This window comes from Rutidosis leptorrhynchoides, chromosome 1 (genome assembly GCF_046630445.1).
Source record: "Rutidosis leptorrhynchoides isolate AG116_Rl617_1_P2 chromosome 1, CSIRO_AGI_Rlap_v1, whole genome shotgun sequence".
In the NCBI taxonomy this organism is placed as follows: Eukaryota; Viridiplantae; Streptophyta; class Magnoliopsida; order Asterales; family Asteraceae; genus Rutidosis; species Rutidosis leptorrhynchoides.
This window is the reverse complement of record NC_092333.1, coordinates 542359665-542386928: the sequence shown is the minus strand read 5'-3', so window position 1 is coordinate 542386928 and position 27264 is coordinate 542359665. Positions and strand designations below refer to the sequence as shown.

General features: G+C 34.3%; 2 protein-coding genes across 3 annotated transcripts; one reads left to right on the top strand and one right to left on the bottom strand.

Annotated features, from left to right (window-relative positions):
* Window positions 1-17261: 17261 nt before the first annotated feature.
* LOC139886665 (casein kinase 1-like protein 2) lies at window positions 17262-22066 on the top strand. Its single transcript, XM_071870604.1, has 14 exons — window positions 17262-17540; window positions 17662-17702; window positions 18622-18691; window positions 18784-18932; window positions 19022-19117; window positions 19204-19274; window positions 19416-19477; window positions 19557-19620; window positions 19712-19796; window positions 19970-20096; window positions 20172-20254; window positions 20333-20393; window positions 20474-20616; window positions 21559-22066. Exons 1-14 carry the CDS (start codon window positions 17465-17467, stop codon window positions 21772-21774), a joined length of 1344 nt encoding a protein of 447 aa, XP_071726705.1. The 5' UTR covers window positions 17262-17464; the 3' UTR covers window positions 21775-22066.
* A 941-nt stretch (window positions 22067-23007) lies between these two features.
* LOC139886666 (putative F-box/LRR-repeat protein 23) lies at window positions 23008-26954 on the bottom strand. 2 transcript variants are annotated; one of them, XM_071870605.1, is made up of 3 exons: window positions 26814-26954; window positions 23671-23980; window positions 23008-23582 (listed from the first exon to the last, which is right to left on the bottom strand). In XM_071870605.1, the coding sequence occupies exons 2-3, from the start codon at window positions 23973-23975 to the stop codon at window positions 23111-23113; spliced, it is 777 nt and encodes a 258-aa protein (XP_071726706.1). In that variant the 5' UTR covers window positions 23976-23980; window positions 26814-26954; the 3' UTR covers window positions 23008-23110. The 2 variants fall into 2 exon arrangements, with proteins under 2 accessions (XP_071726706.1, XP_071726707.1); XM_071870606.1 differs by lacking the exon at window positions 26814-26954 and having other exon boundaries at window positions 23671-24252.
* Window positions 26955-27264: the final 310 nt, after the last annotated feature.

The window sequence follows — 27264 nt, the reverse complement described above, 5'->3', positions numbered from 1 at the left end:
GAAGTGAGCAGTGACACCGACACTTCAGCAACAGCATCTGAATCGTCTCCCGAACATTCTCCTAAGAGAACTCGATATATCCCTGATGAGATGATTCAGACTCCGCCAACCCAACGAGTAACTAGATCTAGGACTTCGACACCTATCGTCCGCCAAACAGTTACTACAACCGTTGGTGATACGGACCAAGACCTAGAACCAATTAGGTCACCCTCACCCATTTTCGTATCACATCCAATAATAACAGTAAGCCCTACGCTAAATGAAGCGCAAGCTTCGGTAGGCAAGAGATTTAAACGCATGGATGGTACAAAGACCACTAAGCCCATCCAATCTAAACAGGACTTAAGAATAAATCCTACAAAGCAAGGTGCTTCGGCATCTAAGGAAGTAAAGTCTTCCTCTGCAGTACAGTATGCGTTGACTCAATCTATTGAGGAAACTCAATCACTGAAGTCCAGAACAGCTGAAGAGGAGCTGAAAAATCTTGAAAAGGCACCCTGCGTATCGGCTGGAAATCCTCCTGTGCCTCAACGTACAACAGGGTCTGGAGGTCCGGCTTATCTTGATGAGGGAGATCTGCCGCGTCCCATGGAAACAAGTCAACATGACAATCCTTCAGGATATTTATCAGACTTCCAGCAGACTGATCCCTTGGTTCATGAAAGTGATCCATTAGATCAAACCACTTCTCTTCCGGATTCTGAATCTCAGGGTCTGGAGGAAGAGTCTTTAACTAAAAGAGATTTTACACCTCATGGTATATCAATGATTTCGGGAGTCGGAGATAGCAATATCTCTACGAGAGCTAAACCGAAGGGTAGTTCTGCTACTCTGTCAGAGTCCCATGAGACTAAAGTTATGGAGGCGGATGCTTCGAAAGAAACTTCGCCGGTGACAACTCCGGTTGTTACCCAACCTCCATCAGAAGGGGATATCACGAATCTGACTAGTAGTATGTACAACCCTATATATAAGAATAATACCGCATAATCATTCTTACCTGCCCTCACGGCAACTCAAACACTTCCATCGACATCGCCTTCAATAGATGCTGCTGCTTTTGTTCATGGTTACACCGTTGTTTCACCAACTGGGTTATCTTCTCGGATTTCAAATAGATATGGATTATAGTATATCTCTGACAATGAGGTGGAGGAGCTCTATCTTGCTGAGTTTGCTAAACGGACTGATCTTGATGAAGTTCGCGAGACTATAATGATTTATCTTGAACAAGCAAGGATAGTGTATCCTTTCTCTCCATGCAAGTCACCTGGACCAATTCACATGCTTAATCATGATGATTTCGATCCCGACAATCTTCATGAGGGGGAGAATAGACAAAGTGGTCATCGGTCCAGTGGTTATGAAGCTGGTACATCTAGTCAACAGAAGGATAAAGATGTTGTTGATATATCTGATTCCGGTAGTGATGAAATTGAGGAAATCCAGTGTGAAAGTTTTCTAGATTAATCAGAAAGTCAGAGAGAGGGTGACTCAGGGATGTTAATGATTATGGATACAGCTGATCAATCAGAGAATAAGTTATCTCAAGAGAACAATCAAAATTTTGACAACATTGAAGATATTTTGAAGGGGTCATCGAGTGTCGCCAATGAATTCACTAATCATCAATTTGTTAACTTGACATCTCCAACTGATGAATTTGCAATACACTTCGAAAAGGAGATTTTCTCTAATGGCAAAGAAGATACTACGACTCCTCCTGATTTGAATGTTCCATTTCAAACTGCATAGATTGTTCTTGAGCATGATGCTGATTACCAACTGAGTGAGGATGAAGAGAAAACGATTCTTCGTTCACCATTCATTGAACAACAAGTGTATAGAATCTATGGTGATTCTGATCTCGTCCTTTCTGCATCAATGAGTGTTCTGGGTGCATGGAAATATCATAAGAAGCCAGAATATCTCAAAGCTTATCTGAGTGTTCGCAATAAATTCAAATTGAAGAATGAAGAGAAACTTCAAATTCAGAGTAATTCAGAGATCAAAAGCATAAATAAGATTTTGATGATTAATAAGGATGAAGTGAAGATGCCATTGTTTCAAGTTACAAGAATGGATGATGAGGATTATCAGTTTTCAGAAGCGGATTTTGATAAACTGAAGATGGACGACATTATTTTCATTTACAATTATTTGATTAACTTGAATGAATCTGCAACAACTTATCATGCTACTGCAATGAAGGCAGTTTACAGGTTTATTCTTGATTCGATGAGATGGATGTCTGTTCATGATTTTCAAATGGGATTGGAATCTGGACACAAAAAGCTAGGAATCAAACCGCCAAATCAAGTGATTGAAAAGCTAAGATACATGTCCTTACTTGAAGTGAGCGACTGTCCATATGGGTTTGCATTTGTCAATTCTCACTATACAAAGATCTTCATCAGAGTCTCAGATTTCAGAAGATACTCTGACAGAACGTTGATGTATGCTTTCAAATACATGAGATGGAGACTGATCAATAACTGCTATTCAACTGAAGATAATGAGATTGTCAAGTACATTCTCACAAGATTGAAAAGTCATCTCAAAACAAGAGTGAATATACGAAGATATGAGAATCTCAAGGGATTCAAATCTAAAGTTCACTTCAGAGGAACAAAGTTCCTTTAGATGTTTTCGATAAGATTATATTGTAAAGTTCACATTTAACACTAAGGGGGAGATTGTTAGGACCCCGAAGTTGTATAGTGTTAATGTGAATTAAGCTTAAATGAAGGTTCCTTAGAAGATGGCTATATAAGGAACCTAAGTAGTCCTAATTAGATAGCCATTGTATTGTAACTGAGTTCTAGAAGCTGTGGAATGTAATTTTACCGATTCTCTCTCATACCGAGTCTTCTACCTACATACCGAATATCACTCTATCTTATCATTTCTCTCAATCTCATCATGATCTGACCTATCATGGACTATCGATATATTCCAGCTTGATCAGCTATGGCTTGTTGGTCCTCTTGTGTATGGCTTTAAGTGATTAGTGACAAGTGCCTATAAGCTGTGCTTAATGCTTGTAGTGATGTCCACCTAGATATTACCATTCACTTAGTGTTATGCTAATTCCCCCACAGTGTTTCGCCCTGCAGGTATAGATTAGTAGCTTTTGGTGGGTTTTGCAAGGCAAGTGAAGATGTTTGACACAGTGTCACTCTGATGTGTTTTGTAATAAACAATATGGTTAAATGGCTTATATTAATAACGTAACACCTGTGATTTTGTGTAATTATATAACTATGTACTAATGTATGATGTGTACATTAATCAGTCTTCCGCTGTGAGTGACTTTAAAAAAAATGTGTATGCAAAAAGTACGGTGCCAAGGGCTATGCCGGTTGCCAAAGCTCCGTATAGATTAGCCCCTTCAGAAATTTGTGAAATGATGTCCTAAATTCAAGAACTGTTGGACTGCGGGTTCATTCGTCCGAGTTCTTCGTCGTGGGGTGCACCAGTGTTATTCATGAAAAGGAATGATGGTACACTCGAATGTGTATAAATTATAATGAACTAAATAAAAGAACCGTAAAGAATAAATATCTGCTTCCGAGGATAGATGACTTATTCGATCAATTTCAATGAATTTCATCAAATAGATTTACGTTCGAAATATCATCAGGTTCGTGTTGTTGAATCTGACATTCCTAAGATTTCATTTTGTACTCATTATCGCAATTATGAGTTCTTAGTGATTCCGTTTGTGTTAATCAACGCTCCAACAAATTTCATGGATCTCATGCATAAGATGTGTAAACCGTTTTTGGAAAAGTTTGTTATCGTGTTTATTGATGACATCTTAATGTACTCCAAAATCGAATCCGAGCATGCTAAGCATTTAAGATTAGTGTTAGAACTCCTAAGACGTGACCAACTGTAAGCAAAATTTTCAAAGTGTGAGTGTTGGTTACATGAAGTTCAAATTTTTGGGTCATGCCATCTGTGATGAAGGAATTAAAGTGGATCCGATTAAGAATAAAGTTGTGAGGAATTGGAATTAACCAAAGAATCTGACAGAAATTGAGAGTTTTCTAGGATTGGCCGGTTACTACCGACGATTTAGTAAAGATTTTTTTTTCAAAGATTGCAAGTTCTTTAACAATATAAACTAGAAAGGATGTGTATTTTCAGTGAGATAATGAACAAGAAACTGCATTTCAAACATTAAAAAGTTTGTTGTGTGAAGCACCAGTGTTAGCCTTACCTGAGGGATCCGAAGACCTCGTTGTGTATTGCAACGCGTCTTTATCCGGTTTCGGCTGTGTATTAATGCAAAGTGATCGTGTAATTGCATATGTGTTAATAAAACCAAGTGAAAAGAATTATCCAGCTCATAATTTAGAAATGGTTGCAGTTGTGTTTACATTAAAGTTATGGAGATATCTCTTCGTAGAAGGAGATCATGAATATACATCAGAGAAGATAGCAAGTTTTGACCAAAGATTACAATTGTGAGATTTGGTACCATCTTACTAAAGTCAATATATGTTATCTCTGCAAGTGTTCAGTGAAAGATGAAAGTCAGATTCTACCTCTTAAAGATTTAAAAGTGAATACGAATAAGAAATTAGTGGGGGAACGTGTTAGGATTTTGAACCAAAAAGTGATCAAGTTGCGCAAGAAAGAGACGCCAATAATGCTTGTGAATGAAAGCATAGTTTAGGCACCAATCTGACATGGGAGACCAAAAAGTTGATGACCTCTAGATACCCTCATATATTTAACCGTGACTAGATTCTGAGGACGAAATCTTCTTAAGGGGGTAGATTTGTAACAACCTCGCTCCGAGCCTAGTAGAAATGACACATTTATCCTTGTGAGTTAGTATAGTGATTTTAATAATTATGTGTTTTATAATTATTGTGTATGGGATAATGTGCGCTTTGTGACAAGGGTCACATAACATATTTCCTTTTGTGAATTGGACTTAGAATGAATAAGTTATTAAAGATTTTGGGTTTCAGATAACTGGTAAATACCCATGTGTTAGACGGGAGAGCTTACCTTCATGTGAAGAAACCTAAATAAGTCATATATGTACTGTACGTTCATTTCATTGCCATTTTTAGCATATTCAAACCCTAATCAACCTTATGCTCTTTAAATCCTGAAATCATGAAGTGCAAATCAAAGCTAGAGATTGTGTGCATCTAATTCTCTGTGATTTCAGAATCAAAACAAGGTAAGTATCTTCAATTTTGATGAATTGAAATGGGTTTTATATATGTTTGGTTAAAATGGGTTTTTAGTGATTGATTCTTGATGATATGTGTTTGTGATGCTCAATTGATGTTAGAAATAGTTTGTATACGTATTATATGATGTTTTTGAGGTGGTTTCATGATCAAAACAGCCAAAAGTCAAGATTTGGAGTCAAAAACGCGAAAACAGCGAGCTGAAGCTGTTCTACAGCTCCCACACGTTTGACAGCTCAACCACGCGGTTGAGCACACTTCTGAGGGCTCAACCACACAGTTAAGGGCTCAACCGTACGTTTGAGGTCTCATCCGTGCGAGTGAGCAGTGGCCAGTTTTTGGTAAAATTGAAAAGGCTGTAACTTTCAAACCGTAACTCTGTTTTCGACGAATAAACTATCGTTGGAATCATCTTGAGGGGTAGATTCTAATGATAACATTTTAAAACACTAAATCAAACTTTATTTTGGATGTAAAAAGCTCGAATTGCAGGTGTGCTGCTGTACTTGCTCGACCGTGCATTTGAGGCACTCACTCGTGCGAGTGAAGTGTCCATTCGCACGAGTGAGACACTAAACAGTGTGAGTAGGTTTTATAATCACTAGTATAAGTGATAGGTTAGTCGTGCGAGTGAGGATACTCACTCGTGTGAGTGAGCATAGTCAGTCGCACGAGTGAGACCTCATCCGTGCGAGTGACAGTGTTTGTATTTTGGGTCAAGTGCAATTCTGACCATTTACTATATTGCTGTGATATTAATGCTAATGATTAATTTGATTTAAAAGTGTACTAACTAGAGAACTGTTATTCTCAGGTGATAAGCGAAAAGGTGAAGGCTCAGTGATATAAGACAACTGAGTACTTGTGCTTTCAGGTGAGTGGGACTATCTTTATGGGCATGATTATATAGTGACAAGTGTAGTGATTAGTGCCATGCTTATGATTAGACTGTGTAATGAGTCTGTGACCAGTATTGTGACTATATGTGATTATGTGCGCACCAGTGAACGTCGAGGTGTTTTATGCGACGTAAGAGGCCAATGCTATTTACCTTGTGTATTTAGGGTGATAGTATTGGGTCTAAGTGTTACTGATTAGTGGTATAGTGTGAATGACGAGAGCGTCACGTCTGGAAGACTATACCAGTGACTCAGTAGTGTGGACTATCGGTATATTCCGGCTTGATCAGCTATGGGTTGCCGGTCCTCTTGTGTATGGCTTTAAGTGATTAGTGACCAGTGTCTATAAGTTGTGCTTGATGCTTGTAGTGATGTCCACCTAGATATTACCATTCACTTAGCGTTATGCTAATTCCCCCATAGTGTTTCGCCCTACAGGTATAGATTAGCAGCTTTTGGTGGGTTTTGCAAGGCAAGTGAAGATGTTTGACACAGTGTCACTCTGATGTGTTTTGCAATAAACAATATGGTTAAATGGCTTGTATTAATAACGTAACACCTGTGATTTTGTGTAATCATATAACTATGTACTAATGTATGATATGTACATTAATCAGTCTTCTGCTGTGAGTGACTTTAAAAAAAATGTGTATGCAAAAAGTACGGTGTTACAGGTCGAAATGTTTTAGTCACCAAAACACCGTAACGGGCATCGCAACTACGTCATTTACAACAATGCTAATAAGTCATCAACAATAAACCTCAAATCTTGAAAGCATTTCAAAATAATTAAAAAAAAGTTAAATATAAAATGAAGAATTTATTTCAAAATGTTTGATGAAGAAAATCGTTATAACCGTCTTATTTTCCTCCGAAATTACCCACCTCCAACTTCAAATCGTTTTCTCGGTCAAATTATTTTATCGCGTGAATAATTGAACTTTTAATCGGATTTGTTGCCGATCTGACCGAATAATGCTAAGTGAAGATATTTAGGAGTTGCGTCTTGAAAGTTTGGTGGTCTAAAGTGTAAGATTGGTGGCAAAATGAGCAATTTTGGTTATTGTTTGTACAAGTTCACATTTAGGAAACTTTTGTTGGAAGTTCGATGACCTGACCGGATAAACGAGCAGTTTTGGTTTATTGTAATTTGGTAGATATTGAGTTAAAAAAAATTTGGGTTTATGTTTTTGAGAGGGATGAAGATATAGGTAGAAGTATAGAACCGTATAAGAGAAAGGCGAATATTAAGTCGACTCTTTTACCAGCATGTGCATAGCATGTGAGCGAATTTTAACGATGTTTTTAACGATACTTAGCATATTGGACTCTCTATGAAACGAGTGTAAACTACATTGATTCCACATAGCGATAAAATTCTTTTTGACTTCATTAGCATTTTTGAACATATTACAGGGACTCCCCACACAATTTTGTCAAAAATAATAATAATAATAAATACGTAGCTGTTTTAAACATATTTTTTTTCAATCTCAAACATCTTATACATACAGTTAAATCCGTTTTTAATTTTGCATGACGACTCACTAATGCAGATTATGATCGATGGCTTAAACATAAAAGATAAGATAATCGTTAAATCTTCGCGATTTAACCTAGAGAACCTTCTCAGTTCAAAATATCAAAAAAACTTATCGGTTTACTTTTATTCAAGATAAAGTCTTAATCAAAACTGACTATTCTTTCTTCCTCCTTAAGGCACGGTTGTAACAAGTTATCTTGGATCTCTCTTCCAACTTTACAAATTCAGCCCATCACAATAAGCCCACTTACTTCTTAAGTCCAAGACGAATCCAACAACCTTTTCATCTGATTCTGCAAGAGAAGTTCTATAATCTCAAAGATTGTAGAAGGGGGTTGTAAACTTACTATCAAATCACTATCTTTGTTAGTTTACTTAGTGTTGTATTATTCCTTTGAATTGTCTTAGGATTGTCATCACTAGAAAGGGTGAGTCTTGTACTTTGTAATTAGAAGCATAAGCTAGCTTAGTTATCTTCTTCCTTAAAGGAAACTAGGAAGTTGATTAATTCCATTGGGGATTAATACTTGTTCAAGGTAAAGACATGTTGATCTAAGTTAGAGGTAATTTTACAACGGGATAGAAGGATTAGGTTTGTTGTCTACAAAGGAGTACAAGGCTTGTAAATCGGATCTCCACCGGATTTGGAAAAAGAGGCTTAGTGAAGCAAAACTCCCGATTAGTGAATCGGGGAGTGGATTAGTTAACATCCACCCGAACTACTATAAATTCTTGTGTTTATGTTCTTTATTTTACATTCCGCATTACTACAAACATAAACATTACACACATTGGGTTTGAGTTGATTAAGTTGATCAAGGATTGTTCAAATCTTGTTAATCATCGAAAAGTTTTAAAAATCGTATTGAGTAACTATTCACCCCCCTCTAGTTACTTACAGTATTGTTAATTTTTATAACATGCGAAAAATACCATTAGTTGTCTCATCTTCATTATCATTAGTGATTAGCGACACCAAAGGCGCCAAAGTAATATTCACCCAGTCCGCTCATGCCTCTTCTTCCTCCTTCACACCGTCGGTATCATAAATAGGTTTGGTGTCTTTAACACACAAAGTTCGGGAAAATACTCTATGTTAAAAACTTGATCAACCGAATCCATAAAGTCATCCAATTAAGTCTCTCCTGAAAATTCAAGATTTTCATGCTTCATATATATATATATATATATATATATATATATATATATATATATATATATATATATATATATATATATTACGCAAGGGATATTTCATGTATTCCAAATTCGTAATCCTCCTATTTAATCTTTCGATCTCAACATCACGTAAATCAACATCAATGTCTCTCTTGGCGAATCTGTGAGTGGTTCTCATGTGTTACCGTCTGTATTATCATTGTTCGGCCATGCATAGGATCTTCTGATACCAAATAATGTGGATTAAGGATCGATGACTTAAATAGAAAAGTTAAGATAATCATTAAACCTTTACGGTTTCACCTGGAGAACCTTCTCATTTCAAACCAACAGAAAACCTTATCGGTTTACTATTATTCACTATAAAAACTTAAACAAAAACTAAAAAAAAAGACTTTTCTTGCTTCCTCCTTAAGACACACTGGTAACAAGCTCTCCCAGACCTCTCTTCCAACTTTACAAACACAACCCAACAAAATCAATCCACTTACTTCTTAAGCCCAAGATGAATCCAACAACCTTTCCATCTGATTCTGCATTACCCACAATCCTGATATCAAAAGTGATATTATCAACCTCTTTTAACAACAAATTCTGTTTCTACAATACCTACAAACATCAAAGTCATGATCACCACTAAATCCAAATCACTTCAAAAACTGCTAGACACCACGACACACTCACTAGTGATGCAGTTGAAGAATACGAAGCTGTAAAAAAGTAAAAGAGATGTATAGTGTGACGACCCTAAAATTTCCGACTAAATTTAAACTTAATCTTTATATGTTTCTGACACAATAAGCAAAGTCTGTAATATTGAGTCTCAAAATTTTTGAACTAATGTTATATATTCAGTTAACCTTTGACTATTGACCGACGATTCACGAACATCTATATATATATATATATATATATATATATATATATATATATATATATATATATATGTGTGATAATGCTAAAAACGAACATATATTTCATAGCATTATTCCCCAAGAAAGACAAGCTTTTAGTTGAAATTGTTCTATTTACAAGCGATATTCGTTTAAATATTAAAAGGTGAAGACAAAAGACAGATTCGACGAATTGAAGACGCAAACGACCAAAAAGCTCAAAAGTACAAAATACAATCAAAGAGGTTCCAATTATTGATAAGAAACGTCTCGAAATTACAAGAGTACAAGATTCAAAACGCAAAGTACAAGATATTAAATTGTACGTAAGGACGTTCGAAAATCCGGAACCGGGACCAGAGTCAACTCTCAACGCTCGACGCAACGGACTAAAAATTACAAGTTAACTATGTATATAAATATAATATAATATATAATTAATTATATTAATTATATATATATTATATTTATAAAATAAATCGTCGGCAAACAAAGAGCCAAATGTGGGTGAGCTGTAAAAACAAACTCCGCGACTCGCGGAGTTTGAAGAAGGAAAGGGCCGCGAGTCGCGGAGCCCCAAAAACTAAAACTCCCTATAAAAGCAAATGAATTCTGATCGCAAAAAAAAGATATATATCCATCCATCTATCTATACGTAAATATATTTATATTTATATTTTAATTTTAATTTTAATTATAATTCTAATAATAAGGGTATGTTAGCGAATGTTGTAAGGGTGTAAGTCGAAATTCTGTCCGTGTAACGCTACGCTATTTTTAATCATTGTAAGTTATGTTCAACCTTTTTAATTTAATGTCTCGTAGCTAAGTTATTATTATGCTTATTTAATCCAAAGTAATCATGATGTTGGGCTAATTACTAAAATTGGGTAATTGGGCTTTGTACCATAATTGGGGTTTGGATAAAAGAACGACACTTGTGGAAATTAGACTATGGGCTATTAATGGGTTTTATATTAACTAAACAATACCTTGTTAATTTAATATACAAACTTATAATTCGACGTATTTATATATAACCACATACGCTTGACTGGGTACGGTGGGCGGGATATCTATAAATACCAATAATTATTCATTTTACCGGACACGGAACTGGTTGTTGAAACAGGGGTGAATTACATTTAAGGGTAATTGGTGTAATTGTTAACAAAGTAGTAAAACCTTGGTTTACACGCAGTCGATAACCTGGTGTATTCATTAAACAAAGTATTAAAACCTTATTACAATTCGAATCCCCAATTAGTTGAAATATTTGACTTCGGGAATAAGAATAATTTGACGAAGGCTTTCGCTCTTTATATTTATGACTGATGGACTATTATGGACAAATCCGTATGGACATATTAAATAATCCAGGACAAAGGACAATTAACCCATGGGCATAAAACTAAAATCAACACGTCAAACATCATGATTACGGAAGTTTAAATAAGCATAATTCTTTTATTTCATATTTAATTTCCTTTATTTTATATTTAATTGCACTTCTAATTATCGCATTTTTATTTATTGTTATTGTATTTAATTGCACTTTTAATTATCGTACTTTTTAATTATCGCAAGTTTATTTTATCGCACTTTTATTATTCGCAATTTCATTATCGTTATTTACTTTACGCTTTAAATTAAAGTCCTTTTAATATTTTACATTTGGTTTTAACTGCGACTAAAGTTTTAAAATCGACAAACCGGTCATTAAACGGTAAAAACCCCCCTTTATAATAATAATATTACTTATATATATATTTGTATTTTTATAAATTTAAACTAATATAGCGTTAAGCTTTGTGAAAAAGATTCCCTGTGGAACGAACCGGACTTACTAAAAACTACACTACTGTACGATTAGGTACACTGCCTATAAGTGTTGTAGCAAGGTTTAAGTATATCCATTCAATAAATAAATAAATATCTTGTGTAAAATTGTATCGTATTTAATAGTATTTCCTTGTAAAATTTAATAGTATTTTATATACACCTCGCATAACATCAATATATATATATATATATATATATATATATATATATATATATATATATATATATATATATATATATATATATATATATATACATATATATATATATATATAATAAGTTGGAATATTAATTATTAAAATTAAGTATATATAACTTGCAATGTGTATTTAAAAACTGATTTATGTATATTAAATAAAGATATATACATATATATAATTTCAAGTTATTTAGTAAACGATAGTAACATTCATTTGTTGATTCGATTAATATTTAGATAAGTTAACTAAAACGTTTAAGATGAACAAGTAAAACACTAATTTGCTACAGTATTTTCGAATTGCTACAGTACCCGAAAAGCTACAGTGTTTTTTGAAAACCACTATTTGCTACAGTAAAAATCATTTTGCTACAGTAAACACTATTTCAAAATGAAAATGTATGTATATTTTACAAATGTGATAAAATATAATATTAACTTGGTCATAAAACGTTTTGATTTAAAACAATATTATTAAATATACTTTGATAAATAACGAGAAAATGATTTAAAGAAGCAAATGACCAAAACACTCGAAAGTTCAAGATACACTTTGAGTAATATAGTTTATTAATAATTTAAGACTATATTTTGACAAAGGTACGAATCACGAAACGTAAAGTACAAGTTTTCTAAGCGTACGAAAGGACGTTCGAAAAACTGGAACCGGGACATAAGTCGAACGTAAACGTACAAGACATCGGAACCAAAATTTCAAGTTAACTAGGCACGAGAATATAATAATTAATTAATATAAATTATATATTATATATTTATTTAAATATGTCGACAAACAAGAAAATAAAACATATTAGGTTCGTACCAGCTGGCCATGCGATCGCATGGCAAATGGGCATGAAACCCATGCGATCGCATGGGGGTCAATCTCAGCAAACATCTATAAAGCTCGCACATTTCTGCTTCGACACACACACACACACATAAATTACTTCCTCTGTATTATTATCTATATTATTATTATTATTATTATTATTATTATTATTATTATTATTATTATTATTATTATTATTATTATTATTAGTACTATTAGTATTATTATTATTTATACATAAAATACTACGACGAGGTTCTGCTCGCATGTTTTCAAAACGGGTTTTTCGAGCGGGATAGAACTAAGGAAATTATGAGTTATAGCTATGGAGGTTATGGGTATAGTTCGTGGGTTTAGCTCGTGAGTCAAACTATTGTTTATCGTCTCCGTTGCGTTCACGTACTTTCCTGCAATATTGAATCAAAAAATTGATACGTGAGCATTCATATCTTACCTTTTATATATTAATAATGTATCCATGTCTAGTGCTCGAGTATATATGTTTATGCATGCTTGTATGCTTTAATTTTGTCATTAGATAGTTTATGACGAATCACGAATTTGATACATATGCTACTGATATAAAGTATATGATATGCATATTTTTGGAAAGCTGGCGAAAAATTATTAACTTTTCATTTAGAAATCGCGTGATTTCGATGAACGGATTAAAAGATATGGTCAACTGAATTATCGTTAACGTTAATTGAAATTGTGTTTGAAACTATAAATTAATATTTAAACAACTTGTCTATGAGATTGATAAATTGGATTTTTAGATATTACTAATCGAGTAAATGAATTTCTATATAAGGCACGTTTTGTTTTGTTGATCAATTGTCAAAGTTAACTGTCTTATCATGTTTTAAAGCTTTATAAATCTGATTTTACAAGTATTGGAAAACTATGTGAAATAATAAAACATGTTCGATTGCCATGATAATTCAAATATAATATAGCACCTGAAATATATAATATTTTGAGTTTGATAAACTATAAATTCGTTCAATTATCAAGACTTATACTATGTTAATAAACATGTATAGATTTAAAGATCATATTGGGTCAGGTTGACTTTTGAGATGACTTTTGTTAACTTTTGCATGTCGGTCTCGAGCATTAGGATTGTGATACACTATGACCCGACCTAGCTTGTTAGACATGTATTGACCAACATATGTTCTCTAGGTTGAGATCTACGGTTATTTTGCATTCCGAGTTTCGGTCACATTTCGGTGAATGACCTTATGTGCTGCTAAGGTGAGTTTCATTTGCTCCCTTTTTAATTGCTTTTGTAATATATATTTTTGGGCTGAGAATACATGCACTATATTTTAAATGCAATGGATACAAGTACATACTAAATTCTACACCGAGTTTGAACCGAAAATCCCTTAGCTTTGGTAACTAGTAACTGCCGGTTATAAGAACTGGTGGGCGCGAGTAGTTATATATGGATCCATAGGGCTTGACATCCCCGTCTGTTCCAGGTATAGAAACCCTAGCCTGAACTATAAAACAGGCGTATACTATATGAGTTTAATACACGTTAGATTGCATGTATTGTACATGTAGGTTGCATGTATGTTAAAACAGGGGTACTTATTATAACGTTAAAGTTTAGTTACCATGGTGCTCAATCTTGTAGAATAATTTGATAAACGTTTCTGGATGAAACAATTGAAATCTTGTTATCCACATTTATATACAGATTATGCGCAACATTAAAACTATGAACTCACCAACCTTTGTGTTGACACTTTTAAGCATGTTTATTCTCAGGTTCCTAGAAGTCTTCTGCTGTTTGCTTATACGTTATACAAGCTATGTGCATGGAGTCATACATGCTTTATTCGAGAAAACTTTGCATTCACAAAATCATCACCATGTATCTTATTTGACTGTATTGTCAACGGATGTATTGTTAAAAACTATTATATACGGTGATTGTCTATACGTAGAAATCATCAGATGTCGAAAACCTTGGATTTATATATTCATTTATGGTGTGCCTTTTCAAAAGAATGCAATGTTTACAAAACGTATCATATAGAGGTCAAAACCTCACTATGAAATCAATGAATGATGTATTCGTCCAAATGGATTTGAACGGGTCATCACATATAGGGAAAAAGAAAGTTAGCGTAATATGACCATGGATAATGGTGAAAGTGACGTAGAGTGAACAAGAGTTTTTTTGTTTTTTTTGTCTGTCACTTGACAATGATGAGGATAGGATATTAATGGAAAATGTTGTAGAAAAAGTTGTTATTGTGATATTTATTATTTATTTTTTCTTTATAAGTAACATTTTCTTTACTTATTAAATCAACTTATTTAAGATAAATATTAAATAAAATACATAATATTTAATTCATAAAATAATTATAAAATACAAAAAATTAAAACATTATGATTTAAAAAATTTATATTTAATTTTTTTTAATAATAATAACATATTAAACATAGATAATGGCTAGTGTAGATATTGTAATATAAAAATCAATAAGTTTATGTTTGTTTACATAGAAAAAGAGAAAAGAAAAAATACCATCGACTAATTCACCAACAACTACCTCATTCAGCCAGTCATCCATACCACGTGACCCGCAACTTCAAAATATTTAGCGTTTGAGCAATACCAACGCCCACATGGTTTTGGTCACAAACGCCCCATTACAAGTGTTTGTGGGACGTTTGTGGTGACAAGTCAAGGTGGGTGAGTAGAGAAACGCTGCATTATCCGTGATTTAAGTGATAGGCTAAAAGGTGAAAAATTGTTTGAGAACCCTGAAAGAAGAAAAAAGATTTGGAGGTAAAATGGGTCGATTGTTCCCAAAATGGAGGATATTGAATTCACAATCGATCAACTTAAGTTGTTACATAAGGTGTTAAAAACAACAAATTATCCATGAAAGATCTTGTACAATAATACGGGTGTTACATAATCTTGAAGACGATAACAATGAGACCTGAATCTAAAACCCAACCCGAACGCTATCGGTTCACCCTTTTATTCCTCAACTACTTGATCTGTCGTTTACTCAGTTGTTAACAAACACGTTTGAGCCCAACTTTCCCGACAGAGGCAAAGGTACATAGGGGCAAAGGGCACCCACCCCATTGAATTAAAAATTACCAGGCTTTAAATTTTAGTTTTTTAATTTTGCTCAAGTGAATTTGAAATTTTCAGGCTTAAATTTTGATTTTGCTTCAAAAACTCTATATTTTGAAAAGCTTCATGATTTTTCCCAAACCCAAAATCTCATGGCCCAAAAAGTTTTGTTTTCATGGAAGAATGGAACAAAAAAAAATTATAGTGAATGTGAACATTTTTAAAAATAATTTTTGACTCCGGTGAATTTTTGTTGGATCCGTCGGTGTTTTCAAAAGCTTACAACGTCAACAAAAACAATAAATACATTAGTTGATGCATGAAAATAAATTATAGAGTCCTCAACAACTCGATCAATCTAAGTTTGCTCGCTCGCCAAAAAATTTTATTAACGAAATCTGAGAAGTGAAACATGATTATCTTACGTCTAAAGAACATAAAAAGAGATAATGAGAATTTACGTCCTTTAAAAAAAACTTTATAGCAATAATGTTAATACATCATAATGATCCGCGTAGCTGCACATCCATTGCGCAACATCAGAATGGCGCGCATCGCCCTACATAATCGTGCATGACCCTGTCCATACGCTTGCTCACGCGCCATCTGATTGTACCTTAATACCATGCCCGCAACATCGCAGTTTAAACGGCGCGCCACCTAAGTGACATGAACGAGGCTAGAGATGTACTATAACGACACTAAAGCAGAAAGGACACATGTGGCAGGACGGTACGATCCTGGCGTGGCATAACGGCCAGAAAAGGACATAAGGGTATAAAGGGGACATCACAAAAATAATGGCAGCAGTTTTATAGCCTTTTGGAGTAAAAGGACAAAGATAAAAGACGTGTCAGTAACATGTCATTTTGTCCCCCTACGTGGCATTAAGAGTCAAAAGCTCACATGTAGAAATAGATGTAACTTGAGCTATAAAACACACATCTTTGGGAATCATCTTCAGTTTACCAAAAATTCACTTTCAATCGCATTTAGCACTCTAGCTAACCTGTGCTACCAGAATAGCTACCTGATGTACTCTGCAGTTTCAGGTAACGTTGATACAACACAAATCCTAACATCACCCTCGAGCCATCACTTCCGGCTAACCCGAATGATGGTGGGTTACAACTACTCTTTCTGAGATCATTATCTCGTATGAGGGTTAAATCTCCCTTATTTGTTGATCTTGCATGAACCGAACTATTTGGACCACTTTATGCTTGATCGCATAACACCTTAGATATTAAGATAATTTATGTTTTCATTTTTGGAACAAAATCTATTCTTTCTAATCAATAAAACAACAAAACTCATATTTAAAACGTTTTCCATCGATTAATTTTGGTAATTAATACTCCGTAATTAATAATTAAATTTAATTATTTTCAAGTACAGTTGACTTCTGACACCGTCCTTTTAACTGTGAACCTATCCGGTTCATGGAAAAAGAAGACCCCTTTCGGTTCAACGGTAACGCGTGTACGACCTTTTCCATTTATATTTATATCATCATCATATCATAATCTTCTTTACATCATCTCTGTATCTATATTTCTATTTCTATATCCATAAATCTTAAATTGATTAAAATAAATAATTTTAGAGAGAGAAAGCGATACTTTTGCTACTCTGTTTCTCTTTCATCATCACCTTGTTTGTATTTCTTTCAACCTAATTCACTCCTAATACAATTACCTTAATTTCCAATTCAATTTTTAATCCCTAAAACTCTAGATCTTGATGGAACCCCGTGTCGCTAACAAATTTCGTTTAGGTCGAAAGATTGGCAGTGGATCGTTTGGTGAGATCTATTTAGGTCTGTAATTCATCCTCATTTCTTGTTTTAATTTGTTATATCAATTATTAATTGCCTAATTTCTACGCATGTCAATGTTTAATTTCCGTGTTTGATTTAATTCGTTTATTTTTTTCTCCAGGTACTAACGTTCAGACTAATGAAGAAGTTGCTATTAAGCTTGTGAGTATTGTACTGTATTTATTTTATTTTAAAGAAATTTAGGTTTATTGTCTTTGAAATATGAATGTTCTTACTTCTTGATTAAATTATTGTGAGATTTTGAAAGAATGAGTTGATTGTTTATTTAGGAATTTCAGATTTTTCTGGATTTATATTAAATTTTGAGGTAGTGTTAAGAGTGTTGCTATAAAATAAGGTAAATTAGGAATTTCATGCCATGCTTTAGTCATAATGTGGAAATTTTTTAGATACTACAAAGTGAGAATGCATATCTGATTTTGTAAATGAGGGAGGATTTCATTTTCGATGAATTAATTACGTACGCGGTACGCCTAGTACGATAGTATTTAATGCTGGCACCTTACTTAATGGAAAGGCAAAGTTGCGAACACCATGTGCTCCAGTGTGGGGCATGGCACATGGAATGTATCTTAGCTAGGTGAATAGTACAGTTATGAAGAAGAAGGAGGAGGAGGAGGTTGATTTGCTTAGATTTTATCATTTAATTACTTCTTTTACCTTGCGGGATCATTATACTTAGCAAATCTAGATTCTGGGCTACCATGAGTTATACATCTTCGACACGTAGTATATGGGGTATTTTTCTATTTCGTTAGTTCCACATGTTAATGTGGATTGTATGGACTAACATACCAGGTATTATGCTAGGTACAACGTAAATATAGATCGCAATGCATTATTAGAAACTCGTTGACGACAATCAATATGATATTATTATAATTGTTTTCACCATAATTGATTCGCTATTTGGAAGCCATCATATTTTTCCCCTTTTAGGCCTCACTGCTGTAATGTAGGTGTGATTGCTCATCAAATGTTTTGTACCGCTCTCTTTCTATGTACGATAAAATTTGAATCTTTTTCTTATTTTGTAAGTTTACTTTGTAATGGTTCTCAGGAAAATGTTAAAACGAAACATCCTCAGTTGCTGTATGAGTCCAAGTTATACAGAATTCTACAAGGAGGAAGTAAGTGGCCGTTTTAACATCTTTTACATGTATAGCCCCTTGGAAATATTATTATCATCATTTTATTTATTGTCACAATTAAACTGTTGTAGCTGGTATTCCAAATGTGAGATGGTTTGGCGTCGAAGGAGATTATAATGTTCTGGTAATGGATTTGCTGGGGCCCAGTCTTGAGGATTTATTCAATTTCTGTAGCAGGAAACTGTCTCTTAAAACAGTTCTGATGCTTGCAGATCAAATGGTTAGTCGGTTACCACTTATTTATACACATGCCTTGTTATTTTTTTAGCTTTCAAGATTTACAATGACTGTTTGTGACGCTTCTATCAGATCAACCGTATAGAATTTTGTCATTCTAAATCCTTTCTACATCGTGACATCAAGCCAGATAATTTCCTTATGGGCTTGGGACGTCGTGCTAACCAGGTAACCTATTTAGGCTATTTATCATCAATCACAATTTGGAGCTTTAGTTAGTTGGTTCGGGTTACATTTTCTCCCGTCTTTTTCAGGTCTACATCATTGACTTTGGTCTAGTCAAGAAATACAGGGATACTACAACCCACCAACACATTCCTTACAGGTTTTATATCATCAAGTGCATGTTTTCCTATTTTATGTGTGACCTCTTCAATTAATATGTATTTTGCCTGTTCATAGTTATATTTTTCATGAAATATGCTTCTATTTATTTCGACATTCAATGTCTTCTTGTTGGTTGCAGAGAGAACAAAAACTTAACTGGGACTGCTAGATATGCAAGCATGAATACTCACCTTGGGATTGGTATGAAGTGTTACGTATGCATCAAAAATAAACTTTTATTAGTGACATCTTTATGTATTTTGTTACTGTAATCATGTAGAACAAAGCAGGAGAGATGATTTAGAATCTCTTGGATACGTTCTCATGTATTTTTTAAGAGGAAGGTAACGCCCGTCTTCTTTTTTCTTTTCGAATCTCTAACGACTCGTCTCTCCATAGGTCAATTGATATCGGTAATTTGTGTTATATGATCAGCCTTCCTTGGCAAGGATTAAAAGCAGGAAATAAGAAACAGAAGTATGAGAAAATTAGCGAAAAGAAAGTTTCTACATCAATTGAGGTAACGCAATCTACTAGCTTAAATTGTGTTCCCTTAATTTACATTGGTTCAACCACTGACCTATTTTGACTGATTTTGACCTACTAAGTCTGACTTTGACCAATCAAATTTGATTTTGACCCATTGACCTGCGTTGACCAATTAATTACTCGGATTTTGACCCACTTGTGCAGGCCTTATGCCGTGGTTATCCAACAGAGTTTGCGTCCTACTTTCATTATTGTCGTTCACTTCGGTTTGAGGACAAACCGGATTATGCTTATTTGAAGAGAATATACCGTGATCTCTTTATTCGTGAAGGTTTGCACTATTTTTATTACAGAAATGATACTATGATGGAGTACCATCCATTTATTTTTATTCTTTTTTTAATAGGGTTTCAGTTTGATTATGTTTTTGATTGGACCATACTTAAATATCAGCAGTCACAGATAGCAGCTCCACCTACTCGTGGACTAGTAAGTATCTAACATGTTTTGCTTTACACTCGGGGAGTGAATTGTGAGTTATACCTGATTGCTTTTACATTATAACAGGGTTTGGGTGATGGGCCAAGCACCGGGAGTCCCGTTATTGCCAATGGTGATCGGCAGCCAGGTAAACCTAATTTCAGACTGCAACAGCTATAAAATTTAATTTTTATTGTGGCACTTAATTCCACTTTTAAAAATGTGTAGGTGATGAAAGTGGAAGACAGACTGGTCTATCCTCAATGGACCCGTCCCGAAGAAGAAATTCTGCACAGGTTACAAGCTCTGGGAATCTAGCCCGTGAAAAGAGTCCAGTTGCTAACGACGCAACAATGAGTACAGATGCCTTGGTGAGTTGTTCATATCGGGTATATTATATAAGTGTACATAAATGCCACTTTTTTTCGATTGTTTTTGTGTCAATTGAAAATGATTGGTTGGTCATATGAGTTTGGGTCGAAACAGATAGTTATACGTATGGATCAAAATAGGTAATTTAAGAGTCTAATGGGTTGAGTTGGGGCCGACCTGCAAGCACCTTTTTTCCGTTTTTGTATTTCACCTGGATTGAAGAATTTCTGCATGTGAATACGTGGTGACTTTTGACCCATATAACCCGTTTAACGTATTCGGTATGTTCCATTGTAAGCTAGTTTCAGTAGTAAACTTGTTTGCCAATTACCAATGAAGTACAACATGAAGAAATCTGTTTCAATACAAAGTCTCAAACTTTTGAAATTGCTACCTGTAGTTTGTGTTATATATCTATGGGTATGACTATTGTATCAAGTCTCATTTGGTAGACAGATATATTCATTACTGATAAGTATGTTCCATTTCGAACCCAGTGGTCCAGTGGTTCACCCCTTTTGGGATGTGGGTGGGGAGGTCTCAATTTCGAGTCCCTCCCCTTAAAAATATCCGTGGGATTTATTTCCTGAAAGCCGAATTGCCCCGGGGAGGTTTTACCGACCCGTATTCAAGACCCAGGTCAGACCCGCCTGCCCATCGGGATGGTTTAAGGTTCGGATCCCTGTAATGCGGTTCGGGTTTTCACCCGAAAGTGTGTGCGTGCGTAGCAAATGAGAGTATTCGATGCCAACAACTTGCCTTTAAAAAGAAAAGAAAAAAGTATGTTCCATTCGTATCATATTTAAGATGAGGTTTCTTTTATATGATTGCTGAATTTCTTTTTTAACATAAACTTGGTTTCTGTGTCCTCTCAATATGTAAATATATACTTGGTATGTGATTACTTGTTACCTAATATGTAAGTGTACGTGATTGTGTAGATGTCAAGCTCTGCGATTGGTGGGCGAGCAAGTGGATCGATGAGGCGAGGTGATGTGGACGTTAGTGGTCGTTCACGCTTCACTGTAAGTTCACCACAAGCGGCGGGATCATCAGATCCAAGAAACAAGAACGTTGCTGCAGTAGCTAAGAAATATGAAACCACCCTTAAAGGATTGGAGAGTCTAAACTTTGAAGATGAAGAAAGGGTTCGTTAATGATATGATTCTATAGTTGATGGATCTCTTGTAAAATTGTAAGCCTCTTATTCGTAAAACCAAGTTACCATCCACCACCCTCATGATCCCTCTGAAACGATCTTTTTTCTGTGAGGGGGCCTGCTTTTTTTTTTTTTAACTCCTTTATGCTCTTGATAGTAATTGTGATAATTGGCGATGCAAATGTTAGTAAAATGTAAATAATTAGCATCTTATATGTTACAACTCTTACATTTGACTTGGCCACTACCGCATCTATGCAATACGGAAGAAATTGCCAAACAATTTATCGCAACAATACATCTAAACTTATCAATACTTAAGGAATACCAAATCATCATATCCCAAGTCCACAACACAAATAAGTTAGACTTAACAACATGGTCCAAGTATTCTCTATTAAACAAGGAGTTCCATCAAACATAAATATGTTAAACATACTAAAACATTTAGGGAAATGCAATTAAAAAAACAAATTACCCAAACAAGCATGCAAATGATAAACATTCCTAGTGACTACTTTCCCATCGGCATTTGGAGGTGTAGAAAGGGCGGAATTAAAAACATCAACACTAACACAATAACATGACTCTTCTATATGTAACAAGGCCAACTGAAGGTTCTTGTTCCACACATCAAAGAGACAAAAAGAAAATGTGGTTAGTATCAGTTTTCCTTTTCCATTCAGATACAACAATTATTATTACAAGTAGGGTAGGATCAGTTCGGTTTTCGGTTCGGTTTCCTTGGTTTTAAAAGTTTTAGAATTAAAACCGAAAACCGAACCGAAACCGAATTCAAATATCAAAACCGAAACCGAAAACGAAACCAAACCGAAAACCAAATTTGAATTCGGTTCGGTTTCGGTAAAACCGAATTCGACTTTTAAAATCGATTTATTACTTTTTCCCCACGAGATGTAAACATTATAGTATTAAATTTGTAAAGTATCATACTAAACTTAACACATAATCAAACATATATACAAATTTACAAAATATAACAAACTTATGAAATTATCATAAACAAAACACATATTATATCAAGAAATTATCATAATATTTAAATTTATACTTATGTAAATTATAAATTGAATCCGGTTTTTAGGTTTTTGGTTAACCAAATTTATAATTTTTAAAACCAAAAACTGAACCGAAAACCGAATTCAAATTCGGTTTCGGTGTTGCTCGATCTAAAAACCATTTTATACATTCGGTTTAATTTTTTTCGGTTTAGTTTCGATTCGGTTTTCGGTTGAAACGGTTTCAAACCAAATATTGAACATCCCTAATTACAAATGTGTTGCAAACAATTTCAAGGGTAACACACCTTAAGATCAGTACATGATAAATTTCTTTAAAATAGGTTTTTGGCGCAGAGTTAAATGTTTAATCTGTTTTGAAGCTCTTTTGACAAGGTCTCCATTGAGATCAATATAGTCACAATAACTCAGGTCAAGTGATTCAAGATGAGGACAACCATCCAATATCGCCTTCAACCCAATATCTGAAAGGTTGTCATTCCAGAGTTTAAGGTGCCTCAACCCGTGTAAGTTCTCCCCAATAGACATAGCTATCTCATCATTAATATTATCATTCATACATGGTGCGCGACAGAATTCAAGTGTTTTTAGTAAAGGGCAATAACGTCCAGCAATTTCAATAGCTTCCTTTGGAAGAAAATAAAAGTCCACACGGAGTTCCTCCAACAATGGGAATTTCTTCAAAGCCTCTGGCAAACTTATTATAGACGTATCACCAATTCCATAACCACCAATCACCATGTTGAGACGTTTGAGCTGACTTGCTCTGTCAAAGAAAACCATTGAAACAAACACTTTATGTATAAGCAATAAGTGTGTATAGTTACAGTAAATTAGAGGGAATACTGGCATACCTATCAGCAACATACATAAGAACCTCACCAGTACGGAGGCCCGGGATGACAATGTCAACCAATTGACCTTGGCTTCTATCTACAACATGTTTACTCAGTTCCCTCAGCATAGCCATATCACCAACAAAAGATGACCTCAAGCTGTACAAATCGATGACTTTCCAGATATAAGGGTCCTTGCAAACTTTATACCAATCTTTGCACACTTTTTGTGCATCCTTAAGTATTTCAGGGTTACCAATTCTGGAGAGTATGTTACTCTTCAAAACGAATGGGAGGTCGAACCAGTTTGTAGTGGATGACATGGTCACTTTATTGGCATATAAAAAGAAAACTAGTCATCTCATATGTCATTTACATATATTTACATTCATATTTTACATGAAATATAAAACAAAATAATATGTACAATCTGGTTTATGTCTTTATTTATATACAAATAACAACATTAACGGTGTGTACAACATTTTTAAGGTTTTATTTATAAACAAATAACAGCATTATGCACAAAAAACAACATTATCACTTTTTTCAGCGAAAACTCATGAGGGAGATTCAAATTTTAATGCAAAATCAAATTTACATTTCTTTTTATCAATATATTCCTGGATTTGGTTACAACTGGACATTGAGAAGAAACATCGACCATCAAAGATAACCGTTTCAGATATAATTGCAATAATACAACAATCCTTTTTTATGACAAAATATGCAGTTACATCAATATGTAATTTGTACAAAAATATATATAAAGAAATTACTTAACTACCTAAAAGAGAACATCAGTTACAACATCTAAAGGATATTCCTAACCCAAATTGAGTTTTGTTTCCTACCCATAACTGTAATTTTATGAGCCAATACGGATTATAAACAAAATCAAATAATTGGTGCAGTTAAGTTAATAGTGCATAAAGCCATATGACCATTCCAACTCTTATTTTTGAATACATTTTGATTATGGTTATTTCAAATAGAAATAATTGTGCCGTTGGTCCCTCCATTTTAACCCAAAAAGCTAACAACGTCCCTCAAGTTTTTTTTTTGACTTTCAGCGTCCCTCTATTATCACTTTTTTTGATTACGCGTCCCTCCGTCAACTTTCTGTTAAAAAGGTTCGTTAAGTCAAGCCATGTGCCTTGCATGTGAGGGTAAATTCGTCTTTTTACTCTTTTCTTCACTAAAATCGAGGGACCACCGGTGCAAAAATTCTTATAATTTATAATAATAACAATTATTCCTAATTTCTAATAATAATAATAACAATTTCTAATTGAAGAACATCCTCGTGTTTGATATCGAAACCGAATCTCACCTACCGAGTTTAAACCGAATCTACCTTTTATCACTTACCGAATCTAAAACTCGGATATCCAAATCACTTCTCAAATTACACCGACACTTATTCACATCAAATTCACAACACCAAATCATCACAACACAATTTATTTCACAACCTTATATCATTACATCAAATTTCAGATTTAAAACTAGAAAACTAAAATTCACAGATTCATGTTAAAAGCTACGGTGTTCGTTCATCATCTTCATGTAGCCAAAAAAAAAATAAAAATAAAAACTCATCATTCATGCTTCTCATCATAAAATATTTACAGAAACATGATCCTTACATGAGTCCTAAACCTCGATCAACCTCAAATCAGAATTACAATAACAGATTCATAACAATTTGATCCGAGTTCGTTTTTGTGGAAGAACACAGGCCATGGAGGTCTTCGGAATAATTCACTCATTCTTAAACAGAATTGTGCTTCGTTTCTGGTTCCAAATTACTTCCTAAAGCTAGTTGAAGCTTCAATTAGGATTAAGAAACATCACATAATTCCAGATCTAAGAGTCAACAGTCGACTTAGAAAGTCAAACGAACAGAATTTGATCAAATTCATGATTTATGTTATGATTCAGGTCTAAAGAGTGATTTTCGAGTGTTATGGTGATGATTTGAAGCAGGTTTCGTGTAGATATCAAAAGCTAAAACATCTAGAATTCGTGTTTCAATTTTGAGTTCATATGAAGCAGGTCGTCACTGTTCATCTCAAATTCTTCAATATGTTGATGTTTTGGTGTTTGATGCTTCAACACAAGTGTTAATCGCTATTATGTGATGCTATATGATCAATTTTGTGGCCTAATTTGATTGATTTTCCTTTTGGCGAATTGTGTGTTCATCTTCATGGTGGTTACAAGTTTGCACCGGTGGTCCCTCGATTTTAGTGAAGAAAGGAGTAAAAAGACGAATTTACCCTCACATGCAAGGCACGTGGCATGACTTAGTTGACGGAGGGACGCGTAATCAAAAAAAGTGATAATAGAGGGACGCTAAAAGCCAAAAAAAAACTTGAGGGACGCTGTTAGCTTTTTGGGGTAAAATGGAGGGACCAACGGCACAATTATTTCTTTCAAATAAAATAGCCGCAAACCCATTAACTGTGTACAACTCCAAAAGTTTTATATGCCTAACTATATGATATGATGGGAACAGTAAAAGAGAAACTGTGACATAGTGTTTGTTATACAACAATCCTTTTATATCGTTTGGGGAGGTCAGGAGTTCGACTCCCGTTGGCTACATATTAAAAACACAATTTTATCCCTGCCATGAAGTATCCACACATGACACCTTCCCCATATCGTTTGGGGGGTAAAGGGGAGGGGGGTTTTACTTGGTCGTGCCCTTGGATCGGTTCAAGGTTTCCTCCCGGGCAGCGATGGGGGCGGGGTTATTATCGCTGCATCGGCATAGTCGAAACGGGAGATGATCGCAACGGGTGGTTTAGTCCCCCTCGGGTGATACCAATCGTTGTCCAAAAAAAAAAAAAAAATGCAACTACATTAATGTGTACTTTGCACTAAAAGATGCATAGGGAAATTTGAAACGGAGCATTAATTACAAAATCAAAAGGATTTTGCTAACCCTAATTGTGTTTTGTTTCCTAACCCTAACTGTGTAATTTTATGAGCCAAAATACATCATCAGAATCAAATAATTTTTGCAATTAAGTTGCTAGTATATAAATCTAACAAATATAAACCGTGATTACCAATAACAAGAAGATGCATAAGAATTTAAGTATATTAATTCTATACAAGCAATGTAAACCCTAAGAAAAGAATCAACTCACATCGCAGACAATAAAACTCTTAGAAATCGAACGGTTGACTTCCAAAGAGAAACGCCCCAAACGTAAATTGTTGTTTAACCTTAAGGTTGTGTTCTAGAGATTTTGGAAGGAAAAGAAAGGAGTCGGAAAGAAACTAAAAAAAAAAAATGATCTTGAGTTTATTTTTGGGTGATGATATTTACAAACATGCTTTTAATAAATCCACACACATTTCTTATTACTTTCCAGTTATACCCTCTAATAATTTGAATTGAAAAATTTATATAACACATCATTAAGGTAGTTTAGTGAATTTGTGTGGATCCATCAAAAAACAAGTTTGGAAATATCAATTCCCTTTATTTTTAGTAGGAAAGAAGGGGAAGGGAGTGATTGATAATTTTGCCTAATTTTCTTTTCAATCAACTCAAGACGTGATTTGGTGATAAAATGTTTAAAAAGTTTTAAACAA